Genomic DNA, 14,584 nt, shown 5'->3' on the forward strand with positions numbered 1-14,584 from the left:
ACACCTTGTATACAGTGGGTGAACGAATTATTATGAACAGATGGAAAAGTTGCACACAGGTAACTGTGTCTATAGAATACATAACAGCTGCCTTTAAAGAAACTTGTCTTCATAAATATTATTTTATTATAATAATGTAAAATATTCTAAATACATTGATCATTATAGTGATGATTAAAATAAAATATCTTTTGAGTCTATTCATTGGGTGCTGACAGATTATTTTTTATTTGTATTCATTGGAACAGTAAAAAAGGCATAGGTTTCATGTCCGACATAAAAATGTCTCAACAGGAATATTAATTGATTACAAATTCATAATAATACGTTTGAAACAGTATTCGATTTTTAATTGCTTGTTGTTAGTTTACTCAAATTACACTCTTTCTTACAGCATCTCTTTTAATCACAAAAAACCCCCCAAAACTCTAAATCTTCATTGACCCCTTTCAAGTTTTGATATCAGCCCGAGAGGTCGATATATCAAACATATTTTTCGTCATTCCAGAGTTCCTTGTTGTATCTAATTGTGCCAGCTATTAATTAAAAATTACATTCAACCCTTTGCACTCGGATGTCCCCTCTGGGGGGACCTTATGAGTCTAAAATCGATGGCACCGAGTGCAAAGGGTTAAAATATACTTTAGTATAACCTGTTGTTTATCTCTAGTATAATACTGTCGTCTCTTGAAGATGTACGTTGTAGCACGTACCTCTTAGATGCCATAAAGAGGTTTTCATTGTCCCGAGATAAATGAAGAGTTACGGTGTTCAATAAAGTCATAAGAATGATTCATCAATTCTGTTTAAAGCCGAGCCATCTTAGAACTTCACAAAAGTGAAGGGTTGCACGATCTTGGGACAATTAAGTGGGACATTGCGTTGTGCCTGTTGGTGGTCTACATCATCTGTTACTTCTCATTGTGGAAGGGTATTTCTACTTCCGGAAAGGTGAGATTACTATCCTTGACATGAGCTCGAAGGTGTGGGGTGTCACCAGTGTCGCCAGATGAGGGGAGGGAGCACGAATTGGGGTGCAAAAGTTACCCCCCACCCCTCTCTCTAGAAGGGAAATTAGAGGGGAGGAACAAGTCTTGATCTGGCAACACTGGGTGACACCCTGGAAATTAAAATTCTGTAAGACCTCACACCTCATTTTCACGTAATTTTTACACTATCGTAATATGTATATCCACAAAAAAAAAAACAGTTTAAAAAGTATTTGAATAATTCACTAAACCACAACATAATTTTAATGTGTATTATGGTAGAGCATTCTGTATCCAACTGAATAGGAAGACAAAAGTACTTGGATTTGTAAAATTTTTTAACAATAAAGCATTCACGTCGTTTATTTAAATAGAGATCAAGAGGAACGGAAGTTTAGTTAAATATTTGTGCATGTTTATATTATCAAATTCTCTTTATCGATAAAATGTAATTCTCATTGATGTTAATTTTCTTAGACTGGCTTGTGATACAGAATGTTTGTGCCACTCTCGCGAACATGCAACTTTAAACGCAAATTCGCAAGCCAAGTAAGCGTTGAGGGCCCGGTCTTCGTAGATTCGCGATAAGGTAGAGTGACTACATTACCGACAAAACATGGTTTTACGTGCCTCAAGTTTTCGTCCTTATATAAGAATATTTTGTCGCTGGTAAAGGGCTCATTCGAAAGAGGAAGGTTCAATCTGGCGCGCGCTGGTCAGGTGCTGCCGAGATTATGCGGATATTTGGTAATATAAGCGTTCGAAGTAGGCCAAAAATTGACGATGCGCGTGCCGTGGAATCCAAGCATTTTTCTGCCATTGGATGAGTTTTCCCGATGAAATCGAGAGCAGCGCGCGCTAGAAAATATCTCCAGCTACAAATTCAGCTATATTTTGTCTTGATTCTCTGCGAAATAAAGCGAAAAACTTGAGGCACGTTTCTGGCAAGTCAGAATTCATAATGTCGATAATACAGAGCAAAAAATGTGACAAGTTTCGTCACAGACTTAAGACGTGAAGGATGTTAGGTCTGTGAATGGAAATTATTAATTACAAAGTCACCTGACTATCCCGGGCCCTTAACGCCTATTGTAAAGCCGAACTTGGAAAGAAACTTTTTGTCACAGGTAGTTTGGTTTACGGCTCTGTTTCCGTACGCTGTTCTACTGATTCTACTTATACGAGGCGTCACACTACCAGGCAGTTTGGAGGGGATACGCTATTATCTCAACCCGAACTTCTCGGCCATTACAAAAGCAGAGGTAACGAAATTCCACAAGAATATTAGTAATTATAGAGACAAAAACTGTGTACATGTTCAGAATAAAAAAAAAAAGAAACACATTTGAACCCGAACTTCTCGGCCATTACAAAAGCGGAGGTAACGAAATTCCACAAGAATATTAGTAATTATAGAGACACAAATTGTATACATGTTCAAAATCAAAATAAAAGAAACACATTTGAACCCGAACTTCTCGGCCATTACAACGAAAAATACAACTTTTAGTACTTTCTTTATAATTTCGACTAATTGAAATTTTAATCAAACATTTTTCTTCACGTTATGTAGCGATCCAATTGTTCTAGTTTCTCAGAAAAATTCTAGTAGCATAATCCAATATTGACTAAGTTATACTTGTAATACGGAAAATTCAATCATTAGCAATAGTTTTTTTGCGAATATCTCGAAAACTAAAAACGACCCCCCTGTATTGGATAAGAAAAAAGTTGCATAACATATTTAACCCTTAGCACTCGAATGGCGACTGTAAGGCGCCACTAAAAATTCCTGTATCATTATTCAAAATATTCTTTTACATTATTGCTTGTATTTAATAAATTACTAAACATTTCAGTACAGTACAAGTAAATTGCATCATTTTCGTATGTATAGCACGAAAAAATATATATTTAAAGGACAACATTCTAGGTCGGAAGAAATGTTTCGTTTTGGAGTTAAAATGGCTTCGAGTGGAAAAATTTTTCATCAAAATCGGAGATGAGTACTTTCTAGATAATTACCATATGTTCCTGTGTGTTGCAATTAATGCGAACGGATTCTGTATAAAGATTCCTCAGCCCAGTGACGAGCAACTACTATCAAAATTGAAACACGTATGAATAGAAATCGTGCGTGATCTCACAGGCGGTCTCTAACTTGTTCGATCCTTGATACGAAAAGTTCACAGCAGCGCGGCTCACCGCGCATTCACCGGATCCATTGGATCGTTTCCCAGCGGATGATCGTGGGAATATGAAGTGACCACTTACAGTGGCCACGGGGAAAGGATAAAAAAGAAAGAAAGAGAAAAAAAGAAAAGGAGGCCGTGAGGCTGGGAAGTTAATGCAGCGGCATAAGAGGGTCGGAAAAATCGGGCAGCGTCGCGAGAATTATTGGGTAGGAGTGGAACGTGCCAGGTTTATCCGACGACGCTGAAAATGGAAACTCTGTGTACCTGTCATAATGACCATTAGAGTTCGGTCGGTCACAGAGCCAGGCCTGGAACCCCGTACGCTCGACCCTACCCGCTTCTAAGCGGAATGCATTTCTCTCGGCGCGTCCAGATCGCTCAAATGTATTTTATACAGCGACCCGGGAAATTTGTTGATTCCTGAAATCCGAGGGTTTACGGCGAATCATTTCTACGCGTCTTCCTTTCGTAAATAGGGGCCGGCCCGCGGTTTTTCTTCTCGAGTGGTCGCGCGTAACCCTCCATCACTCTAAGCCCCGCGTCATTCGCGACCTCTGAAGGGACAATTCGTGGAGATCTTTTGTAAGTTTCCGCCGTTTCTTTTCTTCTTTTTTTTTCTGCCGCTTTGACACTTTAACTGCCAAACTGGAAACCTCAAAAATTCCATAAAATCAAACTAAGTTGTTTAACCCTTAAGTGCATAGGTAAACTAAATATTAGGAACATGAATGCATACATCGGGTCCATGGAGGACCCCACTTACCTAATTCCTTGCTAACTTTGATTACAGCAACAATTTATTTCTGTAAACACATTAAACATAACCTAAATATTGACAGAAGCAAATAGCTGAACTCTCGGTTCACAAATGGCGCGGCTAAAAATGTTAACACCAAATCCAACACTGGGGTCCTTGAGCGGACCCCACTCATGCATTTAAGGGTTAATGAAATAAAAATTGAAAAAAATTGAATGTATGATATTGAGTAGTCGTCCAACTTTCTTGCATTTTACAGTTTCTAATCGGTACAATGAATACATTAACCCTTAGCACTCGAATGGCGACTGCAAGGCGCCGCTTAAAATTGCTGTATCATTATTGAAAATATTTTTTACATTATTCAATTTGTTTGTATTTAATAAATTGCTAAACACTTCGGTATTGTACGAGGAAATCGCACCATATTCGTATGTATAACATGAAAAAGAAAATATGTAGAAGGGAAATATTCTAGGTCGGAAGAAATGTTTCGTTTTGGAGTTAAAATAGTTTCGAGTGCAAAGGGTTAACGTAAAAATTCATTTTAAAACCTGGACGAATAATTCCGTTACATATGGGTGACATGGCAGTCAACGTGTTAACGCCTGACGAAATACACTACTCGATTCTCCGTTTAGCTCTGTGCAACTTTTGTACCGGAAATTCAAATTTTATTGGACCGTCTACTCGTTGGATTGCTACGCAAAATTTATGCGTTTCGTACCAGCTTCATCTTCGGTTTCGTTCACCGAATCGATCAGCGTTATTAACAACAATTGTTAGTCACTTGGTAATGAAGTTTTCACCTGACACTTAATTTTGCGGCTCTAGGATAACACTGTTTGGGTCCAATAAACCCATTTTAACTCGAGTACCAACAATTTTCGTATAATTCATTTCTTCTTAAGTTTTTAATTTAAATTGTTTTTATTTTTGAGACCCCGGGTCGCAGCCCATAAAGTCCATGCCTAGATCCGTCGCTGAGTATAGTTAACAGCAATATTAATAAATTGAAATTCAATGGCATTCGTTCTATGACAATCATTTTGAAGCAGTTCAATGGCGCTAGTCATCGGTGGATTTCAACGGCATTTTTATCAATAATTTCCACAATTTTTAGTAAGACGTATAAAATTTTGTTTCTTTCTTTAATCATTTTAGTGTGTTGAAAGTAATACACAGATATTCTTGAATTTTGTAATCTGTCTACTGTATTTTCACCTGCGAATTCATTGATCGCGATCAGCGTTATTTATAACAACTGTTCACTACTCGTGATGTTCACGTTTGGCCCGATTTTCAATCCACGAGTCCTACTCGTGATGCTTACGTTTGGGATAAAATCTTCATCACAAGTCAGGCTCGTTAAAGTACGGAATGGAGTTAACAATGAGAAAGAATTTCAGTAAACAATTTCTTCCCAGATTGTTGTAAACGGATCTGCATACGTTCATCGGTATAATTCAATAAATTACAAGTGGATGTCTCGGAGAGCTTGAACTTCTAAACAAATGTCCTTTGATAAGAAATAGTTGTGTTTGAGACTGTATAAAACGATTCGTAATGCGATTATGATTGCTGATGCTATTGACTTTGAAAAGCTTCCCGATTTTAATTCTTTTTTTGCACTGCAGCTGATTAACGGAGATTCCATTGCAAAAAATAAATTCCATTATATTAATATAATGTCCAATTATATTTATTATATTAATATTATATTTATATTATATTATATTATATTAATATTATATTATATTATATTAATTATATTAATATTATATTATATTATATTAATTATATTAATATTATATTATATTATATTAATTATATTAATATTATATTATATTATATTAATTATATTAATATAATGTATTAATATAATTCCATTATATTAATATTCCATTAAAGGAATTCCATTGTAAAAAATACGCATAACAAAGATTTCATTCCTTAAGAAACCGCTATCAAGTCTGATAGTCTGTTTCCGAAAAGCCCGAAATTCCTAATTTAATTATAAACCAGACGAGATAGTCTGCGGCTTTCGTCAAGATCCTTTAAATTGTTTTCAGGTGTGGGTGGATGCCGCGACACAGGTGTTCTTCTCCCTTGGCCCGGGATTTGGCGTGCTGCTGGCTTATGCGAGTTACAATAAATACCACAACAACGTTTACAAGTAAGAAACATCCGGAACATTAAAAACATTTCATTCGCGGCCGATTGTAAAATAAATAATACTCGAGGGGCGGGGGCAGTTAACACTAGGTTTACGGAGCACTAAAAATTACTATTTTACATTACTTCATAAAAATAACATGAATGTATCGATCAAAGTTTGTAGCCATTTTTTTAATAATATATACCCAAAGAAATCAATTTGTTAAATAATTGAATCCGCCATTTTGACGGGTCCCGTAAATCTAGTGTTAAAGTAAGAGGAAAAAACATCCCTATAAGAATTTCTTTGGAATTTTAATAGTAAAAGTACGTGTGAAAATGTTTTCAATTTTATGCTTCTTTGGTTGGAATACAGATAAGATAATTCCGCAGGATATTAAAAGTTTAGAAAATGAAAGTAAATTCATGTAAATATTCCTCGCATGTTTACTCTACTTAAATTGTCTTTGCTCGATCTTTCAGAGACGCTCTATTAACCAGCCTAATCAACAGCGCAACATCTTTCGTTGCCGGGTTTGTCATCTTCTCTGTGCTCGGATACATGGCGCGCGCAAGTGGAAAGTCCATTCAAGATGTAGCAACAGAAGGACCCGGTCTAGTGTTCATTGTCTATCCCGCTGCTATCGCAACTATGCCTGGATCCATGTTCTGGGCACTTATCTTCTTCATGATGCTACTCACTTTGGGACTGGACAGCTCGGTACACATCTCATACTTGTTTTCAGACAAAAGCGTTTCCCCTGAGAACAAGTGTACAAATTAAATCCTGGCTAACCAGTTAAGCGTGGAATTTAATTTGAAAAATCCCTCACGGCGCGCAATTGAAATCAAGCAATGACGAATATATACGTCGAACGTAGGCCAAATGCAGCTATTAGAAAAGCCAAAGCCCTTGTAAAGCTAAATGAGAAAGAATTAATTTTAACACTAGAGCTACCGAGCCCTAAACGTGACTTAGACTTACCCCTTTATGATAACAGCAAGATTGAATTTGCTCAGGTTTCATAAGATTTTTATGGTAGCGTGTACAACAAAGAAGAGATATATTAAGAAATTTCTCGTGAAAACGTTTTCATAGTTTCACTAATCGTGAAATAAAAAATCATCCACCAGTCATTTTGACTGGTTCGGTAGTTCTAGTGTTAAATTCCAATCTTTCAACCACCCTATTGGAGTTCATTAGTCAGATTCATTAGAAATATTTTGATCAATACTTGCTGGGTGCAATAATGTAAACCTGTTCTTGTAGTTTGGTGGTTCTGAAGCGATCATCACTGCTCTCAGCGACGAGTTCCCGATAATCGGGAACAATCGCGAAATTTTCGTCGCCCTACTGTTCACGCTGTACTTCGTCGTCGGATTAGCTTCGTGTTCGCAGGTACAGTAAATAAATAATCGACTTAACGTCACACAATATTTATTTTCTTAGTCTGTTTCTACTTTCTACATCTGAAAGAGTAAAATACAGAAAATTGTAACATCGATACGGGGACACCCTGTATAACACGAAAAAAAGTAATTTCTAACTGTTTGAGAAAATCAAAAATCAGTCAGCAGATTTCGAATGAAAAATCACCGTTTACAGGAGTTGTATTATCGCTAGACTGCGGTTATTATGCATTTGTTGACATCTCAAGAATTTCCAAAATACCGTTGTGTGATTTCAATTTCATAAAATGATTATCTGTACCTTGCAATTAATACAGACTATTTTTATTTCGCATAAAAATACGCAGTCTAATTATCGCTTTCGATTCAAGAGCTAATTCAAATACGTGGAGCCTGTACGGGAATCGTTGGAAATCTTATGATTTTACAAATTATTCTTTAGAAAAGTGAAAGACTCGATCCACTCGATTTAGAGAGTGGTCAAAAGTAATTGGCCAAGAGTCTTTCTGCAATATTTTTGAACGGATTTTTTTTTCATCTTGGAATTCTTTTCTGTCGATGGATTTTCACTCTACATTTTTTTTTCTTTTTGCAAAGGGTGGCTTTTACTTTTTCCACCTGTTGGATCGTTACGCTGCCGGCTACTCGATGCTGTTCGCAGTTTTGGCTGAAGCTATAGCCATTAGCTGGATCTATGGAACCGATCGATTCTGCGCCGATATCAAAGATATGATCGGGTTTTCGCCCGGCATTTACTGGAGGGTCTGCTGGAAGTTCGTCGCCCCGATATTTCTTATGGTAATTAATACGATATTAATCGAATGCTAATACGATATTAATACGACGAATCAGATTTAATGCTTCCACGATGCGGACTTTATCATTAGACTGGGGATCTTTATGCAAAGCAAACATGTTCTTAGTCGGTCGCAAGAAACAGAAATTAAAATAGATTTTCTCTTTTAATACTTTTACGAAGTCGAAAATAATGCAGCAATAGTTTTCTTTGAAAATTCGTTGCTTTGTACAAGTTAATTTTCTAAGCATTCTCACGAATTTATACAAATTTTTATAGAAATATAAATTCTATGCAATTATTTATATGACGCCTTTGAAGCAATTGTATGCACATCTCGAAGTCGTACGTGTAATGTTAATATAATTTATTTGAATAATTTTTGGAACAGTACTTCGGTTCGCCGAGATTAAATTAAAAAATGAAGGAAACGAAATTTATTTTCTCAGGATATTTTCTAACGTGTTCACAGTTTATTATCGTTTATGGTTTAATGGGCTACGAACCATTAACATACGAGGATTACGTGTATCCAGTCTGGGCAAACGTATTAGGCTGGCTAATTGCGACTTCCTCGATTGCCATGATACCCGGTGTCGCAATTTACAAGATCATCGTTACGCCTGGCAGCTTTATTCAGGTAATTATCGGGATCTTAATGTAATCCCTTTTATTTATGTGGTGATCCTGTTGAACAGTATTGTGCATATCGAATCACGAAATATCTTGGACAATTATTGATCTAACAATGAAAAGAACAAAAACGTTACTTCTCACTTGATCAATTTAATCTGTTGCATTTATTATGCAAATTTCAGCAGTATTAATAAATCTAATTCAGGAATGCAAACGAAATTGAATTTATCATTTATTTTATTATGGTACAAAAAATATAGTACAACATTTAAGTTGTTCTGTGAAAAAAGATACAAGTGTTTTTTATTTCTTAATAATCTTTAGTTCTTAATCTTCTTAATTGTCTTACTAGATATTACCACCTTGATTTACGTCATTATATTATTATTCTTTTGATAAAGATTAAATTGTTCCAAGAGATGTGCACACCGATTTTATTAGTTTCTTTTTTTTAGCTGGATGCATCAAACTCTTATGAAGGTCAACTTTGAGTTTTTGAATTGGACCGTATATTTTTTTTATACACCAATCGAAAAATGATTTAGGAGATATTTTAATTGAAATATTGCTAAGGAAACCTCGTTTTCTTACAAAAACGAAAATTTATTTATTTAATAATTATGTACTAAAAGAGTTGGCCATTTTTCGAACAGATAGAATAGAGTAGCGAACTTCATTCTATATCCGTTTTCTCAGCAATATTTCAATTAAAACATCTCCCAAACTAATCATTTTTCGACATACATAGGTTAATACGTCTTTTACAGAGAAGAAAAAGTTGTATCTTTTTCCATACAAATAATAGCATCAAAAAAATATATTGTCCCATTTGAAAACTCAAAGTTGACCTTCACGAGTCCTCGACGCGTCCACCCACAAAAACAAAAACCATTTAATCTGTATCAAAACATTTCTCGCTGCGAATAATAATACAATAATAGCTTGTTGCTACTTCAAAATTCGCGTTACAGAGATTGAGGATCCTCACGACACCCTGGAGGGACACTCAGCAAAGGAACGCGGATTTGTCCTCGTTGGCGAACGGCGTGGTTCGTCGCAGTTTCATCGGAGACCAGGACTTGAACCTCACCAACGAGCAACGAGAATTAACCAAGGAACAAACGGAGGTCATGATCCAATCCAGGGAAGGTATCAACGGAGATCCACCTCCGGAGCCAGTCTAGGACAGTGCGGTTGTGATTTTGCACGGTGCCCGGTTCCAAGTATACCTTTGCTAATATATTCCATCGTTGAGGTTTCATTTTACGTTCCGTTGAACCACACGGACCTCGAACGCACCACTCGAGAAGACATTACGATGCGATATACTATACATTCGACGATTCTTTACTCTCTCTCTCTCTCTCTCTCTCTTTCTCTCTCTCTCTCTATGCATGGCGAGGATCCTTGACGGGACCTCTGCGCAACGAACTCGAACCTTTCTACACCCAAACGACGATACAACACCGTTTATATTTTCTACCATTCACCGCAATCAGTGTACTAAACAAATTTTTGATTATGTGATTGCGATAGCGACCACGCTGTCATCTTTATACAGTGGAGCCTTGATCGTAAGCGCAACTGGGCTACACGATCTTAGTCGCTTCGCGTATCCCCTCCACTAAAGATAGTAGCCCTACACGATCTATGTCGGAGCACGTACCCGAGAATTGCGGTTAGATTAAGGCTTCACTGTAGTACGATTAATTAAATTCTAGATGCGCATGCTTTCTTCAAAGTAAAATGAAAACTTGATTAATGTTCATTAATTGTCCCTTCGCGAACGCAACGAGATCCGCAATCCGTTAATTATGTTACTTCAGGATAAAATTGTAACAGGACTCGAACTGTTATGTCAGCGAAACGGCAATAATTTTTGTTACAGACTTTGCGAATCTCGTTAATTCCGACTTATTGTTGTTAATTCGAAAATGTCGAGAATACTTTTTATATGGGTTTATATATTCTATGTATTTCAAAGTTCTATGAAGAATATTCTTACATTTTCGGCTAGTATATTTCTTGTAAATATATGACAGACGTTACTTGTGTAATTTATACAACTTCTTTGATGTCAATACGTTATTTCGGACACTGTATTGAATTTTGTTTTCATACGAAATCATGTTTTTCTATATATCCTTACATCAAACAGAAGGACGTGAATTTAATAATTAGCAATAATACACTACTGTTAGAAATATGAAAGAATGACCAACAAGATATTAAATCCGTGAATTGAACACTTTTAATTCCATTTTGTTGACAAAGATATACAACCAATTGAATTCGGAGTGTTGTATTAAGCGTAGCAAAATGCCATCTACTATCTTCTCCAAGTGTAATATTCCTTCTTAAGGAAATCAGAAAATCTCAATCATTCTCAAACGTGTAATAAATCACAAATCTCCAATTAATCTGATTTGTGTTGCATTGTGAAGAAAATAGTAGATTACTCATGGTTACCCTTAATATTGAGAAAAATATGCAACTGAACTAGGGTAAGGGACCCAATTACCGTGGGATACCAATTATTGTGCCTATATTAACTATACTTATTTTTAAAGCATATTGAATATTAAAAAAGAGATATTCAATTTTGTTCATTAAAATCAGTTAATATATATTCTACATATCTCTTTTTTAATATTCATTATGCTTTAAAAATAGGTATAATTAATGTAGTCACAGTAATTGGGTCCCTAACCCTATGTAATTCCATTTGAGAAAGAATATTAAACCGAATAGAGAGAATATATTGTTCTAGCACCTATCGCAACAAGGACGAGTACACTGAAAAAATTGACTTTATTTAAATCAAATCAACCGATGAAATGTTAATGGTTATTTTTATTTTTAAAATGTCTACAGTGTTCACCGAAAACACACCGCATATGGTCCAACCTGTAAATACTACAGGCACTACAGAATTTTCTAGATAAAGTCGATAAGCAATTAGATTATTGATACCGTTCTAGATTTAATGAATGTGTACGAGGCTTGCATTAGCTAGAGGAAAGTCTCTTTGGGCAGCAGCTTTAAGTTCCATGAAAGTTAATTTTGTTTTATAATTACAGGCGTCTCGTTCAAGTATAGGAAACCTAACTGGAATCTCTACCGTATCATTGACAAATACCATACCACAAACGTAGGAAAAATTCAAATATAATGATCGTTCGTGTAGCGAACGAGCAACCAGCAATTGTTATCCACGTTCTGTTCACAGAGTTCCTATCCTTACCGGTACTTAATTAATAAATGAGTTTACAGGCAGATTTACAGGCAAATGTGTCACTGTCAATTTTTAGAAAAATTTGTTCACAAACTGAACGTCATATAACAACTAGACTGCGAATTTTTATGCATTTGTACTAATAAAAATTGTTGAAATTCAAAAGATTAAAATTATAGTTATATTTTATTTTGACCATTAAAATCGTTAAACTTTAAACTCGTAAAAATCTGCCTACAAAAATGTAAATTTGCATAAACATCTGTAGTCTAGTAATAATTCTGAAAAATGGTAAGAAGTGAGTTTTTATTATGTTGGGTTGCGTTATAAATAATTGAAAATTTCCGAAAATATATTATATAATAATTACCATTTTTTAGAAATCGATGAAATAGAAGGCGTTCCTTCTAATCTTTATTTTGAAAAATGCGAAGAGTTGACACGAATTTTGTCTGATGTACAACAAATTGATGACAGTATTATCGCGAACAATTGTTTTCATTTGATTGTTCAAACGCTTTTACATCGTCTGGCTCGAACAGATGAACATGCTGTGTAGACTATACGCGAATTGTAATCACCGCACAGGTGTAAAACGTTACATTAAAATGTATTAACGTTAAAATGTTATCGAGATAACAAAGCCTATGTAAAATGGAAAATAAGAAGTATTATTGTCGATTTAATATTTAGAATAGACCTAGTCGTTAGACAGACAATACTGAGGAAATCTAATCTACATAATTAACTAGAAACACCATACTAAAAGAAATTATATTTTCAATTCTATATAGCATAATATCAATGTGAATTTGATATTAAGTTTGCATTGACAATTATTTTAAGTTTCTAGCATCTTATTGAATGCTTTCGTCAATTATTATTACTTAAAAAGTGGAAGAAGTAATTCAACAAAATGTATCCGACGAAATTGTCTGTCTTTCCTTGACTTTAACTATCGACGACGAACAATGGTTGAGTAGACATTAAGTATTTGAAAAAGTATTATCGTGAACTTGTTAGAGAATATTCTATGTGCAGATATACATATATACATATACATATATATATGTATATATATAAATATATATATACACATATATACATATATGTACGATATAGTTTATAGATATTGTTGTTATAGATACAACAGTACGTATGTACGTATAATAATATGTTAACCGACGTGCGTGCATATACTTATAAATACATATGTACAAGCTTAAGTCACCAGAAATTAAACCTGTAAATGTCTCATCTAACTGCGAGAGTCTGAAAAAATGTTCCGGAGATCATTCGAAGGATTTCAGAAAACTAATTCGATGAAAAATAATAGCACCTCATAGGATAAGGTTAAGGGACCCAATTACTGTGGGGTGCCAATTACTTATACTTATTTTTGAAGCATAATGAATATAAAAAAAGAGATCTTAAATTTTATTCATGAAAATCAGTTAATAGATATGTTATGTATCTCTTTTTTAATATTCATTATGCTTTAAAAATAAGTATAATTAATATAGGCACAGTAATAAGCACCCCACAGTAATTGGGTCCCTTACCCCAACTTCCGTTTTTCCATTCTTCTTCGAAAGGCGTATATTTACCTCTACTTTTTAATTAGTTTATACTAAAGAAACATTTATCGCTTTATTAAGCGAATTTTTGTTTTAAAACTGTACGTATTTTTTGTAACTAATGACAATTAATTACAGACATTCCTTCTCCTATATTAAGAAATAATATTTTACATTAATTCTTGAGTTTTCGCTCGGTATTGAAAATATGAATATCTTTATTGTATAAATTATTATTATTTTTACAAAGCAAAAATCTTTAAGTTAAGAAGTCAAAAATATGTTCAGGACAGTGATTGCGGCAGACATTTTTTGCACATTTTGTCAGTACATTGAATACAGTCGAATTGTGTCCCGAACATCTTTCAGATTCACAACAATGAAGAAAAGTAATCTGATGTTCCGTTTAAAACGAACCATCCTGTATAATTGTATGTTATATTTTATACATCGCATCTGAGTTGCGCCCACAGCCATAGGTAGCAGCTCGGGCCTTGTTAACATGACAAATACATAAATATTCGCAAGAACTGAACAGCTATCATAAGTGAAACAATATTCTTTAATTAGTTGGCAATAATTTGCATTAACTAAAATTTGTATTCGACGAAAATTGAACCGCGATCATTCACAGTTTCGTTTGGACAAAAATCTGCGACTCCAAAATTCCTCGTTAAATAATTGTAAGTTATGCATTTAGATTATTGTTTATAAGTATTCCACATTATTACGAATGTAAAATTTAATTTCCGAAAGGAGATATTTGTTTCTGTAATAAAAATTTGTGTGAAATATTAAAACAGAAATGTGTAAATTCTTAATCATTTTAATG

The 14,584-nt window shown here is 34.6% G+C and overlaps 1 protein-coding gene across 1 annotated transcript in view; it reads left to right on the plus strand.

Moving 5' to 3' along the window:
• The window catches only part of Dat (Sodium-dependent dopamine transporter), a 37,045-nt gene extending 25,405 nt beyond the window's left edge, over positions 1–11,640 (plus strand). Inside the window, exons 5-12 of the mRNA XM_076806352.1 lie at positions 813–951; positions 2,117–2,251; positions 6,014–6,117; positions 6,582–6,819; positions 7,369–7,497; positions 8,106–8,306; positions 8,777–8,944; positions 9,912–11,640. Of these exons, the coding sequence (XP_076662467.1) occupies positions 813–951; positions 2,117–2,251; positions 6,014–6,117; positions 6,582–6,819; positions 7,369–7,497; positions 8,106–8,306; positions 8,777–8,944; positions 9,912–10,124 (1,327 nt within the window). The 3' untranslated portion in view covers positions 10,125–11,640. The remainder of the gene's footprint in view (positions 1–812; positions 952–2,116; positions 2,252–6,013; positions 6,118–6,581; positions 6,820–7,368; positions 7,498–8,105; positions 8,307–8,776; positions 8,945–9,911) is intronic.
• The last annotated feature ends 2,944 nt before the right edge of the window (positions 11,641–14,584 follow it).

Source organism: Halictus rubicundus, chromosome 2, assembly GCF_050948215.1.
Source record: "Halictus rubicundus isolate RS-2024b chromosome 2, iyHalRubi1_principal, whole genome shotgun sequence".
NCBI classification, from domain to species: Eukaryota; Metazoa; Arthropoda; class Insecta; order Hymenoptera; family Halictidae; genus Halictus; species Halictus rubicundus.